Source organism: Brachyistius frenatus, unplaced genomic scaffold (assembly GCF_029030835.1).
Source record: "Brachyistius frenatus isolate BFR_SWC_R1_liver_20210118 unplaced genomic scaffold, ASM2903083v1 Contig_28, whole genome shotgun sequence".
NCBI lineage: Eukaryota > Metazoa > Chordata > Actinopteri > Embiotocidae > Brachyistius > Brachyistius frenatus.
Genome location: NW_027210627.1, coordinates 3,075,609 through 3,095,094, shown reverse-complemented (window position 1 = coordinate 3,095,094; position 19,486 = coordinate 3,075,609). Strand labels below are relative to the sequence as shown.

At 44.3% G+C, this 19,486-nt stretch overlaps 2 protein-coding genes across 2 annotated transcripts; one reads left to right on the top strand and one right to left on the bottom strand.

Annotated features, from left to right (window-relative positions):
- Positions 1-1,583: 1,583 nt before the first annotated feature.
- Positions 1,584-11,125, top strand: LOC138621002 (lactase/phlorizin hydrolase). The gene is made up of 17 exons (XM_069698718.1): positions 1,584-2,193; positions 2,659-2,729; positions 3,414-3,491; positions 3,589-3,682; positions 4,540-4,624; positions 4,711-5,389; positions 5,478-6,126; positions 6,222-7,772; positions 7,898-8,166; positions 8,260-8,550; positions 8,649-8,847; positions 8,977-9,179; positions 9,260-9,366; positions 9,564-9,695; positions 9,862-10,085; positions 10,311-10,547; positions 10,952-11,125. Exons 1-17 carry the CDS (start codon positions 1,584-1,586, stop codon positions 11,122-11,124), a joined length of 5,652 nt encoding a protein of 1,883 aa, XP_069554819.1. The 3' UTR covers position 11,125.
- A 1,648-nt stretch (positions 11,126-12,773) lies between these two features.
- On the bottom strand, positions 12,774-15,614 carry gjc4b (gap junction protein gamma 4b). Its single transcript, XM_069698861.1, has 2 exons — positions 14,464-15,614; positions 12,774-14,328 (listed from the first exon to the last, which is right to left on the bottom strand). The coding sequence occupies exons 1-2, from the start codon at positions 15,599-15,601 to the stop codon at positions 14,315-14,317; spliced, it is 1,152 nt and encodes a 383-aa protein (XP_069554962.1). The 5' UTR covers positions 15,602-15,614; the 3' UTR covers positions 12,774-14,314.
- Between the last annotated feature and the right edge of the window lie 3,872 nt (positions 15,615-19,486).

Here is a 19,486-nt window from a genome sequence, read left to right as displayed (position 1 = left end):
AGAAAATTAACCACTTAAATCCTGCTGGGTAAACCCAGTGAGTCACCATTATATACAAGTGTGTCAAATCAACATTTTTGAGGATGTTTAATGTTTGAATTTAATGTTATTGGGCAGTCATAAAAAAAAAAAACATTTGCTCATTTTCAACACATCATTGCCCTGCAAAGCTTTAATTGTATATTATTGCCAGCCGATAAAGACATACTGTGCGGAAAGACTTGTGTTCATTTTAGGTGGAAATATGAGGAATGAAATATGGATAAATGGGGTTAAAACATTTTGCGTTTATATTATTGAAGCTCAGCAGGTATTGCAATAAAATATTGATCTCCTACCTCTCCCAGGAAACAGTTGGTGGTAGTGACGGTAGACGATGGCATGTGTATCAAGAGCGTTTCGTAGGTCAGCTTCCTTCCGCTCATCCAAGCTGGTCAGTGTCACCCAGGTCTTTGCCAGCTCTCCAAACTCTCCAAAAACAAACTCTGCATACTGCTTAAACATCTCTAGTAGCTCCTGACTCTCCCAGCCTCCGTACTTCGACCTCAGAGTGTCTGGTACCGTAGATTCCTGAAGGATGGCCAAAGGCTCAAGTTCCACCTCCAGCAGCTGTTTCAGCAGAGTCTGATAACAGCTAACCGCAGCCTGTTGTGGCTGGCTGGAGAGGCCCGTAGGAAGGAGCTGAGCCCATGATAGCGGCACTTTGAAGTGGGTCACCCTTCTGCTCCGGAGGTGCTCAAAGTACCGTTTAGAACCAGGAGGGAGGGGCTGACGGCAGTCAAAGTCGTCCAGCAATGTCCTTTCAGATGGTTGTCCATGGAGGCCCCTAACCTGTTCGTTGATCATGGGACCTGCAAGAAACATGGCCTGATGTTGGTCGTCATGTTTCTGGCACATGCGGTCGTACGCACTTACCAAACACGACGACATGTTGTCTGAGTGTAGGGGAATCGAGTGAGCCGCAGCACGGTTAACCTTTTATAGTCGTCCACTTTACAAGCTTGAACTTTCACACTGACCAGAGTTTGCTTCAATATGTGTTTACCAAGTCTGGCTGAGTGCTTCTGATAAAAGACAAAGGGTCAAACTGGAAGCAGAACACATTTAAAGATGAAAGGTTGCACATTTCTGAGGAGAGCTTGAAGGAGGAACTGTTCAGTTCACAAAGTGTACGAGACTTTCAGCTGGTTATTGACAGTAATATATGTGTTCAGTATTTTTTGTTGTCTTAAGACTTGGATAAGGATCGCCAACGTGTAATTATACATGAATGGTGTTGAGGTGCAGGCCTTTTTGCATCATATAACTGCACAACAAATTACACAAGTTACACAATATTCAGAGCAGTGTTGGTGTAGAATAATAATTGTTGTGTTATTGAGGGCTTTACACATGCAACTATCACTTGTATGAGTCCAGAGTCTTTCTGACCATATCACAGATGCAATAAAATGCCATAACTTGCAATAATTGGATGTGATATCCATCTTAATTGTGTAATAATGCAATAGGAAGAAAACACTATTGCTTTAAAAGAGCTTGCCTTTCTCTGGGTATCATCAGTCCATTCTTTTCAAGCCACGATGAAGAGGCTGCTGTGGGTTGTGTGTCTGTGCATTTTGTGTCTGTATGGTTGTCGGAGCAGCGGCGCGAATGGACAGCAGGACTTCATGTTTCTTGCTGGCCCTCTGACAAAGCAGGGGGTCAGAGGCTCAGGCAGGGGGGTGAATGATGCCTTTGATTGCAGTCAGCCCGTACCTCCCGGTACTGAACGGTACTTTGAGGACCTCCGGAGCAGAGGGGTGACCCACTTCAAAGTGCCGCTGTCATGGACTCAGCTCCTTCCTACAGGCGTCCCCAGCCAGCCCAGACGGGCTGCGGTTAGATGTTACCAGACTCTGCTGACACAGCTGCTGGAGGTGAACCTCAAGCCTCTGGTCATCCTTCATGATTCTACTATACCAGACGCCCTGAGATCAAAGTACGGAGGCTGGGAGAGCCTGGAGCTGGTACAGATGTTTCAGCAGTACGCAGACTTTGCTTTCCGGGAGTTTGCAGCACTGGCGCACTCATGGGTGACGCTGAGTGATTTGGAGGATGTCTGGCTTGACGGGCAGCCCGCAGGGGCTCCCGGTATCCTCCGGCTCAACAAGAATATTTACCAGCTCTACCATCAACACTTCCCTGACAACGGTGAGTTAAACCAGGAGCACAGGCATGAAGTCTTGACTGACCTTATTCACATTTACGGAAATGTGGTAATTTCTTACGTCTGTTTATTTGTTCAATTGAACTGGATGTTTTGTCATCTTTCTCAGTCACTGAAAATATCATTTGATAATGAATTTAGTTAACAACTTGCTTTGTTGTGTCTTAAGAAATCACCTGCAAAAAAAAGATGTACTTTATGACTAGCTGATACCGAAACCCTTCACCGCGTTATTTATTGTTCAGATTACATGTGTAGATTATCGTGCCTATCTCAATAATCAATACGTGAGATCAATAAAACAATCTTGCGTGCATGACCTTGTACAGCAGTGCCCAATGGGCTTTTTTTTTTATTATTAAATTTTTTTTGCTTGACATAGTAGGAACAGCGCACGTTACTGATATTACATTATGTTAAAAAAATATCCATTGCTTCTCTATTCACAGGGAGACGTCTGTCAATGGGGTTGAGAACCAAAGATGCAACTTCTCTTTCACAGATTAAAGCTTCAGCAACAGTAAGTGCATCTTCCTTAATTTATATTTCATTTAGCTGTTGCTATTAAATCTAAAATGACAATCCACCTGAAAGTAACAAATCAATATAAAGACATGGTAACTCATTTTCAACAATGTCATTTTGTCACACTTTTGAAGATGCTCTGTGTCTTAAACTATATCTCTATTAACAGAAGCAAAGTTTGTTGCTGGAGAACATTGGCAGAAAATATATTTCTTTCGTAGACCCCCGTATTAAAATTGCTTTCTACCCACATAAAGGGTTATGGCCGTGGGTCTGAATAGAACAAAACAACCCTTCATTTTTAAGACCTTTTGTGATGAACTGCCAGAGTGCTTTGGATCAATGCAGGGTGAAATGGATTTTTATTTTTATTTTTTTAAATAGAACACCTGATTTAAAATGTATAAATTATTCATTTGTTCTTGCAGAGGAAAAACAACTTGTTGGTATGATGCTCTCGCTATAAGTCCGGCAAACAAGTCTTTAAAAACGTAAAGAATTAAAAATACATGCAATTCGCATGGGATGTACTTATTTTCTCACTAGACTGTATGTATTTGTGCACATATGCGTCACAATACTAACTCCCAATGTCTTTCATTGCACATGTAGTTCATTTTTTCATTAAGAGACATGGGTGTGATCACGTGTGCTGTGCTGTATGTCCTTTATTCAATAGATGGATTTCTTGTCGGTGCACATTGAATATAACTGTGCCTTCTCATCAAACTTTGCAGAGGAGTTGAGGAGCCTACAGGTACATTACATATTAAAAGGGTTTGCTTTTAATTTTGCATTTCATATTTCACTTTGCTATCAAACTGCAGCTACATGTGTGTTATGTTATCTCCTAGATGTTGACTGGAAACTTCCCTGTCCTGATATACAAGATGACCGTCAGTGATTGTCCCCACAGTCAATACCAGCTTCTTGGAGATTTCCTACGTGGTATGTTATTTAAGATCACTCAATATTACTCAGTTATTTACAAATTTTCCACATCTAATTTTAGCAATGAATACTAACAACATGGAGAACTGAATATTTGTTTCTCTTTCATGTATTTTGAAGTTTACTGTATTATCTCCAGCGATCGTTCTTACCAGATTAGTATAGATTTATATAAAAAGTCTGCTTCTTTCTCTCTGAAACAGCAGAGCAAGTCTGCCCTTTAATAATTACGATTCATTTTGAATCAATAAAAGCCCCTGTGGTTATAATACCACTAAATACTATGTGCCATTAACATGCTATGAACTCAATCTCAAACTGCAAATTTCTTTATGAATTTTCAAGGCAATGTTAAAACGATGACCAACACCATCTGAACCAATCTTCTGTGTTTTAATGAACAAACAGATTAGGAATGGCATCAAGAATGTAAATTCAGTTTTAAAGTGCAATATCATAAACTTTTACAGTACAATAATCATAAAAATTGTGATTCTTGGGAGTGTTATCATATGGCAGTGACTAGTGTAAATTCTGCTTAGTAAGGACCAATAAAGTTTTACATGGAAAACCACGTGAATGCTGGATCACAGCCGCAGGACTTGCTTTTTATAATCTGTCCAGCTGTCAATACATATTTTATAACGAAAACGGTCATCACCGCTGTGTTAGGCAAGTTTCATAACTTGACTGATTTAATTAGATTTTTTTTTTTTTTTAATACAACCAGAAAAGTTTTAGTAAACACATCAGCTAAATCATTTACAACATTTTAAATAATAAAAAACAATATGCGTCATCTAATTTATGTCAGTCATTTAACTGTCTGTAACTTTGTCTTCAACTAATTACAGTCCTGCAGGAAAATGATCTGAATATTGTGGGATGTGACATGATGGACATGTTAGGCATCCAGGACATGCAAAAAGCTCTAGTCAGGTGAGAGATGAGTCACTAATTCATGTTTATTGCCAATGTTTTTCATGTTTACCTATGTTTTTTCATGTCCTTCTCTTTTCCAAAAGTCCAATGATTGCAGAGTACACCGGGATGAAAGGGTCCAGAAACAGTTTTCAGAATGTTTGGGAAAAGTTTGCGGCCGAGACCACAAGAGAACGAGATCTTTTCCTGAATGAATCCTTCCCTGATGGCTTCCAATGGGCCACCTCCAGTGAGTCCTTCAAGGTTGAAGGAGGCTGGTCAGAGGGTGGGAAGGGAGAGACCATTTGGGACCGTTTTGGTCATGATGATCTAGCCTTTGCAAATCAGACAGCTGACTTGGCTTGTGACAGTTACCACAAGGTGGACTATGATGTCTACCTGCTGCGAGGTCTTCATGTAAACACCTACCAGTTTTCCATCTCCTGGGCCCGTATTTTCCCTTCTGGCCACCGAGGCAGCCAATCAGAGAAAGGGGTTCTCTACTATGACGAGCTGATCAATGCTCTCATTGAATCTGGCATACAACCGGTTGCCACTCTCTACCACTGGGATCTGCCCCAGGCACTCCAGGATTACGGTGGATGGACCAACGCTTCCATTATTGAAGCCTTCAAGGACTATGCAGACTTCTGTTTCTCCAGGTTTGGGGACAGAGTCAAGACCTGGAACACATTCAGTAGCCCCTGGGTGGTGAGCCATGCTGGGTATGGCACTGGTGAGCATCCCCCCGGAGTAAAGGACTATGTGGTTTCTTCTTATCAGGTGACAGGAATGCTTTTACTATCACAAACTCATACACTGTTTCACTGTTGCTCTGGTACATTTACCTTATTTGTTTTTGCCTTTTCAGGTCACTCACAATATGATCAAATCCCATGCTGAGGCTTGGCATGTCTACAACGACAAGTACAGGAAGACCCAAGGAGGGAAAGTGGGCATTGCACTGAACTCTGACTGGGTTGAGCCCATGGACCCCTCCAGACCTGAACACATAGCAGCTGCAGATCGCTACATGCAGTTTATGCTGGGCTGGTTTGCACATCCCATATTTGTTGATGGAGATTATCCTGCAACACTCAAAACTCAGATTGAAAAGAAAAGTAAGGAGTGTCCCGACTCTGAGCCAGCAATACTCCCAGTTTTCACACCGAAAGAGCGCCAGAGGATACATGGAACTGCTGACTTTTTGGGATTAAACCATTACACTTCCCGGTTGGTAAACCACAGAGATGGTGGCTGCACCCCTGGTCCTCAGGGGGTAGGTGACTTCCAGGCAGGTGTGGACCCCTCATGGCCCTCTACAGCCTCTGACTGGATCTATTCGACACCTTGGGGACTTAGAAGGCTTCTGAACTACATTTCCAAAGAATACTTGAATGCGGCCAAAGTACCTATCTACATAACTGGGAATGGGATGCCAACAAATTACAGTGGCGACAGCTTCAGTGACACCAGCAGAGTGGAGTACATGAGGAGTTACATCAACGAAGCCCTGAAAGGTAGAGTTTGGAATCTCTCTCATTAGAAACCACTTTTTAAACAGACCGGAAATAATTCCAACTTTGATGTGCTGTTTTCTTTGTTTATTTTGTAGCAATTTTCTTAGATGGAGTGGATGTGCAGCGATTCACAGTGCAGTCACTCATGGATGGATTTGAGGGAAAACAAGGCTACAACCAAAGATTTGGTCTTCACTATGTCAACTTCGAAGATGCAGACAGGCCAAGAACCCCAAAGCAGTCTGCATATTTCTATTCCCAGATTATCAAGCAGAATGGTTTTGGTTCACACAGAGGTGACATTTTTAAAGGGGTTGAAATGCAACATAGTCGCCATTCAACTGCATTATCACCCTCAGAGGTTCCATCTAAATCAAAGGTCATCTGGGAGAAATTCTCACACCAGTCAAACTTCCAGAGAAAAATGTACCACTATGGCACCTTCCCACAAGGCTTCGGCTGGGGAGTTTCATCTTCGGCTTACCAGACTGAAGGGGGCTGGAATGCTGATGGGAAAGGGCCCAGTGTTTGGGATAACTTCACTCAGAAACCTGGTAATATTCCTGCCAATGCTAATGGAGATGTAGCCTGTGACAGTTACCACAGACTTGATGAAGACCTCTACATGCTGCGAGCTCTGAGGGTGAAATCATTCAGATTCTCTTTGTCCTGGTCCCGGATCTTTCCTGATGGTAGGCGTACCTCCCTGAACCAGAAAGGTGTTGACTACTACAACAGATTCATTGATGGCCTCTTGGCCAATGATATCACTCCAATGGTGACACTTTATCATTGGGACCTCCCTGAAGCACTGCAAAACCTCGGTGGGTGGGAGATCGTAGACATGATTAATATTTTCAATGACTTTTGTGACTTCTGCTTTGACACCTTTGGCGACAGAGTGAAATTCTGGATGACCTTCAACCAGCCTCACACAATCGCATGGTCAGGATATGGACTTGGCCAGATCCCACCGAATGTTATGAATCCAGGAACTGCACCATACCGAGTTGCACACAACCTGATAAAAGCTCACGCCATGGCCTACCATACATATGACGACAAGTATCGCAAATCCCAAGGTGGTCTAGTATCCGTAGCCCTCAATGCTGATTGGGTCGAACCCAAAGACGTCAACGCTCCCCGTGAAGTGGTGGCCGCTGACCGCGCGCTGCAGTTCCAACTGGGTTGGTTTGCACACCCCATTTTCAAGAACGGTGACTATCCTGATGCAATGAAGTGGCAAGTCGGAAACAAAAGTGAACTCCAAGGTCTTTCAGAGTCAAGACTACCTTCCTTCACTGAAGAAGAAAAGAACCTCATCAAGGGAACTGCTGACATGTTCTGTGTGAATCATTACACTACAAAGATAGTAAGCCACGCTACAGCTCGGCTTAGCCCTCAGTCTTACGAATATGACGGGGACTTGTCAGAAGCAGAGGACGTTGATTCACCAACTACGGCCATCAGTAAACAAAGAGCTGTAGCATGGGGCTTGAGAAGACTCCTTAACTGGATCAAGGAAGAGTATGGAGATCCAGAGATCTACATTACTGAGAATGGAGTAGCTACAGAATCCAAGACAACTTGGGATGACTCTGCCAGGGTATTTTATTACAAGTCCTATATTGACGAGGCTCTCAAAGGTGCACTGATATAAACACATTTTGCAAGATCCATTTGATAATTATCGCAACAACAAAGTGTCTTGATCACTCATTTGTGTGTGTGTGTGTGTGTCTGTGTCTGTCTGTTTTCATTTCAATAACAGCCTATGAAGTAGACAGCGTGAAGGTGAGAGGATACATAGCGACATCACTTATGGATTCTTTTGAGTGGCTTAATGGCTACAAAGTTGGATTTGGGCTGCACCATGTCGACTTCACCAACCCAAACCGGCCTAGGACACCCAAGTACTCGGCTCATTTCTACCACCAAGTCATAAAGGACAACGGTTTCCCCACACCAGATGATGAGAAGATGCTTTATGGGCATTTCCGAAAAGATTTCATTTGGAGCACCGCAACGGCTTCATACCAGGTAACGCTTTAGCTAGCCTGGGGTCAGGGAATTGCACACGCTTACTGTGTTTTCATCTGCTGAAATAATTGTTTAACCTTTTATTGTTTCCAGATTGAAGGGGGATGGAGGGCAGATGGAAAAGGTCTCAGCATCTGGGACAAGTTCGCTCACACTCCTCTCCGAGTGTTCAACGACGACGATGGGGACATAGCCTGCGACAGTTACAATAAAGTCGATGAGGACGTTGCGATTTTGAAGCAACTCAAGGTGACTCATTATCGTTTCTCCATATCCTGGCCGAGGGTGCTTCCCGACGGCACCGCCAAACACGTTAATGAAGCTGGACTCAACTATTACCACAGACTGGTGGACGCACTGCTTGCTGCAAACATCCAGCCTCATGTACGAGGGATTCTTTTTCTAGCATCTCAGAAAAACAGTATTTGTAATGGAAATGTTATGAATTCAGTCAACTTTAGCTGTTTCTCCTTTGTTGTCAGATCACTCTGTACCACTGGGACCTTCCACAAGCTCTGCAGGATACTGGTGGCTGGGAGGATGAGACAATTGTTGTCAAATTCAGGGATTATGCTGACCTGATCTTTAGCCGTCTTGGCCACAAAGTCAAATTTTGGATCACCATTAATGAGCCGTACAATATAGCCAACATAGGCCACGGCTATGGAGCAGCTGCCCCAGGTATGCTTTATAAAAGACTTTGCATCTGAAACTCTACATCACCCAAACAGTTTTTTGCAAACCAGTTCTTGACCGAGTCTTCACCCATATAGCATTGTAGACTGAAAATGACTCCATCCGTGTGTCCAGGGATCAGTTTCCGACCAGGCACTCTGCCCTACATTGTGGGTCACAACCTGCTAAAAGCTCATGCCGAAGCCTGGCACCTCTATAATGACAAGTACCGGGCCGAACAGAAAGGGATTATCTCCATCACCATCAACTCCGACTGGTCAGAACCCAGAAATCCCTACAAGCAGGAGGACATTGATGCTGCAAGACGTGTGGTGCAGGTACACCAAATCCTTCTAGATTTTACCATCAACCTTTACGGCAGTAGTTTCCAATACCAGTTATGTTTATCTTTGTGCAGTTCTACATTGGCTGGTTTGCCCACCCCGTATTTAACGGCGACTACAGCGACGTGATGAAGACAATCATTAAAGAGCGAAGCCTTGCTGCTGGACTGACAAAATCTCGGTATTATAAAAAAAACAACAATATTTACACCTGAAAGAGAAATAACATTAGTTACCTCTGATTTTATAAGTCTCTAGTATATAGTTGTTGTTTTTTAAACCAACTGCAAGGGTTGATTTTTAACTGACACACAAGGTATAACCTTTGCTGTATTTCACATTTCCTAAGTAAAACCAATATCACTTGAATTTTTCCAGGCTGCCTGAATTTACTCCAGAGCAGATCAAGAGAATTAAGGGCACCTATGATTATTTTGGGTTCAACCATTACACCACTGTCCTGGCATTCCCCGTTGGCTACGGAAAGCTTCAGCACTATGATGCAGACAGGTAAGTACTAACATCAGAAAAAGAAATATTCTCTTGATTTACTTTAAGAGCAAATGAAATAGCCTGTTTTATTGAGCAACATCACCCTCATAATTGTATTTTAAACAACTGAAAACATTTTGACCTTTATTTGAGCTTTAAAATCGAACTAATGCGACCTTCACAGGGGAGCAGGGACAATTGCAGATCGGACCTGGCTGGATTCAGGTTCTTCCTGGCTGAAGGTTTCGCCATTTGGATTCCGTAAAATACTGAACTTTATAAAGGAGGAGTACGGAAATCCTCCGATTATCATCACAGAGAATGGCATCTCAGAGCGTGGGTCTATTGACCTAAATGATATTCACAGGAGCTACTACTATGAAAAATACATCAACCAGCTGTTGAAAGGTATTAAAGCACTTTCGTGGAACACAATGAGGACAGGCGGGGAGAGACGAAGTTATAGAAACGCTTTAACAATTTCTTATGTGAAGGAAGATGTAAAATAGTTTGTGATTTAAAAAAAAAAAAAAAAAAATTCTAAACCAAGAAAGTGGATTTTAAGAATATAGAACAAGAATTTATTGTATGAATTTGCAATTTTTTTTAATCAATTTTCTTTTCTCCCCCTAGCTTACTCGCTAGATAATGTGGATGTCCGCGGTTACACAGCTTGGTCTCTGATGGACAACCTGGAGTGGGCCACCGGTTTCTCAGAGAGATTCGGCCTTTTCTACGTCAATCATTCGGACCCTAAGCTTCCTCGAGTGGCCAAGGCCTCGGTTTCTAGCTACTCCACCATCATAACCTGCAACGGATTCCCCGACCCTGCTTTAGGACCCAATGACTGCTTGGACCCTGTGACTGAAGGTGAATTGACACAGAATTGCTCAGATACCTTTTTCTGACTGATGAAGTGCTAAATTGTAGATTCAAAGTTTAAATTTTTTTTTTTTTTTTTTTAAATACTGTAAGTATTTCAAAAGCGCTTTTGTAAGGATCACTAATTAACAGGTAATATTCTTTTTGGTCATCAAACAAGGCATAGTGAGGGACAGAGTGTAAACCGGTGAGCTGTGAAGGTACTTATAGGTGGATGTTCAGGGCCAGGTTAGCTGATTCCAGCCTTCATGCTAAACCAGGAGAGGCGAATGAGCACATTTTTCCCAAAATTTGTAATTATGTGATGTAAAAAAAAAATATATATATATTTATAATTTTTGTCATCAAACGGTTTGAAAATAATATGACTATTTTTGTGCTCTTTTCAACAGTAACTCCTGCGCCAATCACTGACAACCCTGTGGGGTTCCTGGGAATGAAGCTGTCCACCACTGAAGCCGAGACAGGACTCGTCACCACATTTGCTCTACTGATTGTTGTAGCATTGGGAGCTATTTGTTTATCCTTTTTCTTCTTAAAGAGAACAAAATTGTCAAAGAAATAGATGCCTGTTGAATTTACGAACATGAAGAAATTCTAATTCCAAGCAAGCTGGAAGACTTCCAACGTAAACATAATTTAATTGCGGGCTAAAAAAATTTTTTTTTTTTAAATTGTATTGCTGTTCTCAAGGCTCAATTTAGGGTTGACAAATCCACCATGTGATGTTTTTTATTTGATTGACTATCCATACGTTCTTTAAATACTTTTGTAAATTCCCGGCAAATCTTTTAATAGCAGTAGCTCTTCCTGTATTCTGGAAAATAAAAGACAAGTCATTGTCATGTAAAAGTGTTGACTATTTTCCAGTTACATCAGCAACCTTTCGCTTTAATGTTGCCCTATAACAAAACTTTTTCAACCACACGTTTACCCCTATTTGACATTATATAAAACATTACCGTGTGAAAATATGTTTCCGGGTCCATTTCAGAAAAAAAATATTTCATAACTTGCTATCAAATGTCAGCATCTTTTCAAGCCATCGCACACATTGCAGCGCAAAGTATTCAGAGTTCATGACCGCTGTCGTGTTCCTTTGGACAATGACAAGCATTATCAGACACTTTATCCTCAAGTATTTAATGGGCATCATCTGCTTTATATAACGAAACGGCAGATGTTGCGTCACACGTGGCGAAGTGGTTTGTGACTTGCAAAAAGTCCATCGTCTTTTGTGCCATTTCGTGTTTATGACTACCAGTTTCTGAATGAATTGGATCTTACAATGTAAAAGACGGGTTGAAATCCGAGTTGTTTAAAATTAAATTACGTGGCCTCTTGAACCTTGCAGCTCTGTCTCCAGAAGCTCCCGTTTAAACTTGAGCGGTGGTTGGGCATTATTACTGTTGTGAAAAAGGGTCTGTAGGAATCGCCTAAAGCCACTAGAGGTCGCTGTAGGATTTGACTGAACCTTCGTCACGCCTGGAATACGAGGAGATGGTAAACCTTTCACCATAAATTATTCTATGAAGGAAAAAAACTATTATAGCGTCTAACAACAATGTATAATCGCATTCAAAAGGTGCCATGTTTGAAGCCGTGAAGAAGGTCTGGCTTGGAAGGTGAATTTAATGCAATTGTTTAGGCTGCTGACCGAGTTTTGTCAGCTATGGCGTCTACATTACTGTTGCGTTTTAGTCACCTGAGGCTCTAAGCAACAGATGTTCAAACATAAATCATTCATGGGAATAGTTAGAATATCTGACATTTTATATTTGTGGATATACTGTATATATTTATAAATGCTTGCAATAGCCCTCGGTACAAATTCGCGGCTTGTGGTTTTCACTGCTATTTCTGAGCTCTTCCTGAACAGCGTGCAGCGGCAACAGCCATATTTTGAAACTGGTTCAGCTAAACTGATATACGAGAATGAGATGTCGAGCGACACGGCAACAACCCATCTGAAGGGTTTGTAAGACGATGCCGTTTGTTTCCAGTCAGAATATAGATTTTCAGTTGAACTTTCTCCAAATACAAGAAGAAATCTAAAGTAAGTATTTCTCTTATTAGGTGGAGTCGGATGACTAATGAGGGAAAGAAAAAGAAAAAAAAAAAAAACTTATTCGGGATCAACCAGATCAATCAGACCTTAACAATTGCAAAGCCGGTAATAAAACACGGATCACTAGGAAATTGGTATTTGTTGTAAAAAAATGTATTTCAAAAACTAACCACAAAGTACTATCAATACAAAAAGTACAAAAAGTACAAAAAGCATTGGTCAAAAATAACTTGAGATGACAATATTTTGAGTTGGCACTAATGGCACGATGCCGAGTACAAAAGATGGCATCTTCTTAGAGCGCATTCAAGGCATCGAATTCACATTGAAATGATTACACTTGTTTACATGTAGATTGCGGAGAAGTGATAACACTCGTCCAAAAATCAGCACTTTCAGATATCAAACATGACACAGCATTGTCCCTTATTTAACCAACAGATACAATTAAATTCAGGTTTGCATTGGGGGGGGAGGGGAAAAAAAGAAGTAAACATTTGACAGTCGAACATGATGTGTACCTAATAATACAAGCAACAGATTATTATCAGAAGAATTGTAATTATTGACAGAAAAACTGTTGCACTCGAACTCAAATTGTACCAAACATTTTTCCAGAACACGCCAGTCCTCCGCAGAATCTGGCTTCAGAGAGCCGAGACAGTAGTGAATGTCATTCTTTTTCAAATAATAAAAGAAAAGTGTTTGCCACAGTGACGAAAGCCTTTTTTTTTTTTTTTTTTTAAATCAAATCCACAATACTTAAAACTAATACAAAAATAAAGAACAGTATCAAATGTTGAATACAATACAAGACGATATCAAGAGTTGACGTGTTTCAAGCATTACCCAGGTTTGTTTATTCCTTTGGACAAAGGCACCCCAAGTGTGTTCCAGTTACCATCCAGGCACCCGACTTGGGAATGTTGACTGGTGCGGTGCCAACATTGTCAAAACCATTCAAGGAAAAAAAAAACAAAAAAAAACAACGTTGTGAAATTTAACGCCTTAAAAAGTCTTCATCAGCATGACAACAACTCCAGTACCTTTCTTTTGAGTGGTGCCTTGTCCATTAACCTTTTTTTGTTTGCATCCACAAGCACTCGCTCACTCGCTTCCTCAAAAAAAATATAAAATTCATACAGTTTAAACGTTCTTTTTGTTGTTGTTTTCCTTTGCTTAACTGGCTGGGCCCTTACCTTAACAAAATGCACACAAAAAAAGGAATTCCAGTTTAAGTCTGAGGCGAACATGAGATGCAATCACTGAACTTCCAACAAAAGGACAAAATGTATATATATAAAAAAAAAAAAAGACTAATAGCTCTAAGTCTCATAATAATAAAAAAAAAAAAAAATAGATATATATATATAAAAAAAGAAAAGAAACAACAAATAGCTGCCCTGAGGGAGAAGTATATGACCTTAAGCGTTCTTCATGCACGATGGCAGTTTGTAAGCACTTTGGATCTTCAGACAGGCTGGCGTCTCAAGTATTGCTGGGTTCGAGACCGCCGTTCTCCTTTTGACTGGATGTCCGACCACGCCTGGCCGTTAACACCGCGCGGCTCGGGTTGACTTCATCCACCTCAAGCGAATTCACAACGCCGCACACTCGCGCCCCTCGTTCGGTTTCCCTTATTTGTCCGCTCGCCGCTCCTCACGTGAACCGATCAGCTGATGGGAACCTACGCGCGGAGACCTGTCGACAGATTTTTTTTAAAAAAATTTTTAATTTTAAATCAAAGAGCCAGCGAAGCGTTTTGTTTTCGATCGCAGCTGAAGGAAAAAGACACAGCAAGGTTCGCGAGGGGACGGGAGGGGTTAGGAGGCTCACCTTTGTCGCAGGTGCCGCTCTGCTTCTCCTGGGCGAAGTTGAGCCGGTTCTGCTCCACCGCGGTGCCGTTGGACTCGGGGCTGCTGCTGCGCGACGGGCTGCTCTCCCCGTTCCGGTACGCCAGGTCCAGGTGCTGCTGGGCCAGCTTCAGGTGCCTGCGCAGCCTCTCCAGCTCCCGCGACGACGCCTCGTCCCCGAACGACTCGCGGCCCGAGTCGCCCAGGTTGTCCCTGAAGCCCAGTTTCCCCGACGGGTCCTTCTTCAGGGCGACGTGGTAGCCCGGCGGCGCGGAGGGCTGGCGGCAGATGGACGACCTCTGGCTGGCCGGGGGCGGGGCGGGGGGCCGAGGCCGCGGCGCGCAGAAGCAGTCGCGGATGCCGCTGTAGCCGAGGTGAAGGATCTCCAGCAGGGTGAAGAACAGGCACAAGGCGCTGACGGCGTACATGATGAGCAGGAAGATGGTCTTCTCCGTCGGGCGGGAGACGAAGCAGTCCACCGTGTGCGGGCACGGCGAGCGCGTGCAAACGTACGACGGCGCCACCTCCAGGCCGTAGAGGACGTACTGTCCAAACAGGAACGAGGCTTCGAAGATGGCGCGGGAGAACAGCTGGAACACGTAGACCTTCATCAGGCCGTCGCGCTTGATGCGCCGGCGCCCGTCGTGCTTTTTGCTGGGCTTCTCCGCAACCTCCTTTTCCTTCTCCGGCTCGATCTCCTCCAGGATCATGGGGTCTTCCTCGCCGTTGTCCTCCGCCTCCTCGTAGTCCCGGTTGGCGCCGCGGCTCACTATCGGCATCTTCTTCCGGCCCCGGGGCCTGTAGTCGTCGTCGTCCATGCGGGCGATCTTGTGCATGGCGAACCCGAGGTACATGACGGTGGGAGTGGTGATCATGATCACCTGGAACACCCAGAAGCGGATGTGCGACAGCGGCGCGAATTCGTCGTAGCACACGTTCTCGCAGCCGGGCTGCTGCGTGTTGCACACAAATTTGCTCTGTTCGTCGTAGTAGATCGACTCGCCCCCGACCGCCGTCAGCACGATCCGAAAGACGATGAGGAGCGTGAGCCAGATTTTGCCCACGAAGGTGGAGTGATTGGAAATCTCGTCCAACAGACGCGTCAGGAAGCTCCAGCTCATCGTGTCGGTGGAACGGGGGAGCTTCTCAAACCTGCGCAGAAAAAAAAAACAAAAAAAAAAAACTTTTTTTTTTTAAAATTTTTTAAGTCTTTACCAGGAAAGTGTTCACCGACAACCCGAGGAAGCGACTCCCGAGGGTGAGGCTGACGGAAAGCCTTCAGTCTCAAGAACTAAATAAGAAAATACCAACACGCAAACTCAATTTTATTCACCGGGTCCGGTGCGTTGATCACATTTTTAAAATAGCTCGTCTTGACTCTTGTTATTGCGCCAGACGGCCACAAGGTGGAGCCGTTAGGTCACCGTTACCAAGCAGCCCCCCCCCCCCCGGTGGGAGGGAGCGTGCACGGGCAAAGATCCGCTTCAAAAAGGTCAGATTAGGCGCCGTCACAAAAACCGTGACGCAACCGCAACCGCGGTGTTGCGCACGGGCTGCGGAGTGAGCGGGAACGCCCCGAGGCGTACCGCATTGAAAACGATACAAGGAAAGATCAGCTGTGGCGTCGAGAGACAAACACTCCAAATTCAAACGCTCCAGCCAATGTCCCGTCCCGTCCCCCCCCCCCCCTAAAGCTACAAACCGACGAAGTGTCAAAAGTCCCGATTCAGTTGTTGTTGGTTAAGTGTTTAATAAACCGAAATCTGACGCCACTACAGAAGTAGTGAAGGACTCGTGGTTTCACGCCTTCTGTGAAAAACCTCATAAACAACTTTCGCAGAGTAATTACCCGCCGTTGTAAAACCACAACGCCGCGCTTTCACCAAGTGGGGAAGCAATAATCCTTTTTAACTGCAGAACAGTTTGCATGGTTCTTATCTGCGGGCGTCGCTTGTGTCGTTTCTACCTCCATTTTGTCACGTTTTTCTCTGCGCTGCTTAAATTAGCTTAGGCGCTGGACAACCCACGTTTTACGACGCATCGAAAGCGCCGCTCGCGGAACCAGCGAGAGGGGGGGGGGGAGGGGTGAAAACGGTGGGTGCCGGGCGACTCCCGGGCGTGAACGTTTGAAGGAAAAACCAAACCCGGTTAAATAAAAAAAAGTCAAAGAGCATAAAGGACGCCGGCTTCCATTGTGCGGCCAAAACTCGGGCCCCACCAAGCCTCTGATGAATAATCGGCTTCATGAGACATGAAAAGAAACTCCCATTCATGGCTGACCCGGGTGGCGGCTCTATTATGAGATCATTGATTCTTTTTTTTCCTTCCCCTCCCTGTCTGTGATGATTAGGAGTTCCCATTCTGCATGTGAAACATACTCGGAAGAACAACGAGCTCCACTGTCCCGCCGATCCGTCGGGTCTTTACCGGTAACGCAGTGAAACTAATTTTGAGTACAACTCTCCACAAAACGCCCCCCCCCCCCCCCCCCCCCTCCATTTCATTACTGTGTTTATTCTCCGCTTTTACGATGACCGTCTTGTTCACTAGTCGCATGGACCGGGCGCTATCCTTTATCCTCCGCCCGCGGCTCCCCGTCAAAAGATGCCGACGCCGACATATTCGTCATCGACTCCGTATTACGCGTCAGAACTGAAGGGTTTTTCTCCCAAAAACAAACAAACACAAACAAAAAACGACGACACAGTTCCAAGCGATGACTGCTTTCCTGTCAGGCTGCCGGAGACACCAAAGGAACCCAATTCAACGGCGTGCTCGGCTGCTTTGTAATCTAGGCTTGACGGTTAGGGAGTTGACGCCAGCCGCCGTCGGGCCCGAGGAACACCGCTCCCTCACAGGCGCGTCCCGACCGTCCGGTTTAGAAATCGGCGGAAAGAGGGGGGGGGGGCAACAAAAACGACAACAACAACAAAAAAATCAGACAAGAGCGCAAACTTAAGAGCTGAAAAATATAACTCTAGAGCCGTTGTATTTTTGTGCTTCCCGCGCACTAACGGGCGGACGCCCGTTTGTTCGTGCGCTTATTTGCAGCGCCGATGCAGAAGTTTTCTGCGGCGATTTTTCAACGTTTATAATACTTTCACGCGACCAAAAAAAAAAAAAAAAAAAGTCGAAAATGGTGGACAGCCGTGATTTAAAAATCGGCAGGGGGAACTTCTGTCTCCCCCTTCTGCCAGTGAAAAATAATTACGAGAACACACTTCACAAACGCTAAGCCCTGCATAGTCTGCTCCATCACCGCAGCCGTTAAAAAAAAAAAAAAAAAAAAAAAAACGTTTTACCCGCGCAAATTCACCGTGACGCCAAAACCTAAGCGTTTGTGCGGCGTGAAGCCGAGCCGGCGACGTTTGAACTGGTTTGGCGTGATCTTGAAAGTAACCGACAGGTAAAAGCCACGCGGCGCTTTGCGGGTGGAAGTGGATACCTGGATTTTTTTTAATTTTTTGCATAAAACCAACGTCAATATTTGATTGTACTGTATTGGCGAGACACTTTTTAACCGTACTCTCTCGTCACGCGCCGCCAAACGTCCACACAAACAGCAACAGGCTGCCGCGCGCCGGCACCGGTCCCGACCGCGCTTTTCGTGCGGCGCGGATTCGCCGGTTCCGCGTTGCCTCCGTCGGATGGGATTCACCCTTTTTTTTTTTTATTCGTTTTGCTTCGTAAAGCGACATCGCGTGTCCCGTTTCAGCCCTCTGTGCTGCGGGGCACTTGACGGAAAACAGTCTGCTCCCAATGCAGAATAAGTTACAACACAGCCGGAGCCCTGCCTGAACAGAGAGGCCTTTTGTGGCTCTCACATCTGGGGGAGATGAGGGGGGGGGGGGAATAGTTATAGTTATAGTTAACCCTCCTGGATCCCCGAGGCCCTTAAGCCTAGAGGCCTCCAAGAGGGAAACGACCCCCCTCCCCCCCAAAAAAAAAGATGAGAATGAGTGATTAAAAACTGAGGTTGCGGTGCTGGTGGTGAAACTGGGAAGAATTCAAATTCCATCCACCCTTTTATTTCATCACGAGCAATTATAAACCCAACGCGCTGGTTTTGGCCTCTTAAAACGTGAAAATGAAGGTAATACGACACTGGGACACCTCTCTTTAAAAGTATCCCGCACTCTAAATTCATTAAAAAAAAAAAAATAATAATTTTTTTAAAGTACAATGTGAAATTAAAACTATTCCAAATTTGCATGGGGAGATGGGGGAGGGAGAGGGGGGGGGATCGTCCTCGTGGCTAACGGGACACGACGTCACTCCACACGCTCCAATAACGTTCAATTGATGGTTGATGAGGCTTACGGCTGCGCCATATTGGAAGAGGGGGAGGAGGAGGGGGGGAGGAAAAAAAAAGTGTGGGAAGAAACTTTAAGCTATAAATATCACTAATAAGCAGAATAAAAAAATTTAAAAAAAAAAGACCGGGCAACTTCGAGGGGAGAAAACCAATCCCGACGCGTCCCCATGACCAAATGCAGCCACGATTTCTCCGGTGTAAAAAACAACAACAACACAAAATGCGCAAACATACCCTGCATTCCAGCATAATTAACATTACATGTGGCGCCGCCGACAACACATTTTGCCCAAATGTGCCGTAAAATGCCGATAAATCCACACGACGAGGCTAATTTTGGGGGGGGGGGAGGGGGGAGGGGGGAGGTATGTAATGTGAAGTCTCCTGCCAAACCCGTGCGCGTAAAAACTTGGCTTCAACGTTTAAACGACACATTTCCTCACGCTGGGTTTGTGAACACGGGTGGTTCAAATTTTAAAAAAATAAATAAATAAATAATATAAAAAGCCGAAACGACATCTAAAGGCTTTTGGAAAACAACTCCCGGTTAGTACAGGTGCTGAAGGTAGAGATAAAAAAAAAATAAAACATAAAAACTTACGGTAAAAGCACACGCGCACACAAATATATCTATATACAAGCTCAAAGGTGATCCTGCAGCGTATTCGCGCAGCGCCGCTTTTGTTTGTGG

Excerpts from the sequence above, each read along its gene's own strand:
- LOC138621002 (XM_069698718.1), top strand. The coding sequence starts at position 1,584 with ATGAAGAGGCTGCTGTGGGTTGTGTGTCTGTGCATTTTGTGTCTGTAT. Across the intron at positions 4,625-4,710 it reads ATGCAAAAAGCTCTAGTCAG|TCCAATGATTGCAGAGTACA; the intron begins GTGAGAGATGAG and ends CTTTTCCAAAAG. Across the intron at positions 10,086-10,310 it reads CATCAACCAGCTGTTGAAAG|CTTACTCGCTAGATAATGTG; the intron begins GTATTAAAGCAC and ends TTCTCCCCCTAG.
- gjc4b (XM_069698861.1), bottom strand. The coding sequence starts at position 15,601 with ATGAGCTGGAGCTTCCTGACGCGTCTGTTGGACGAGATTTCCAATCAC.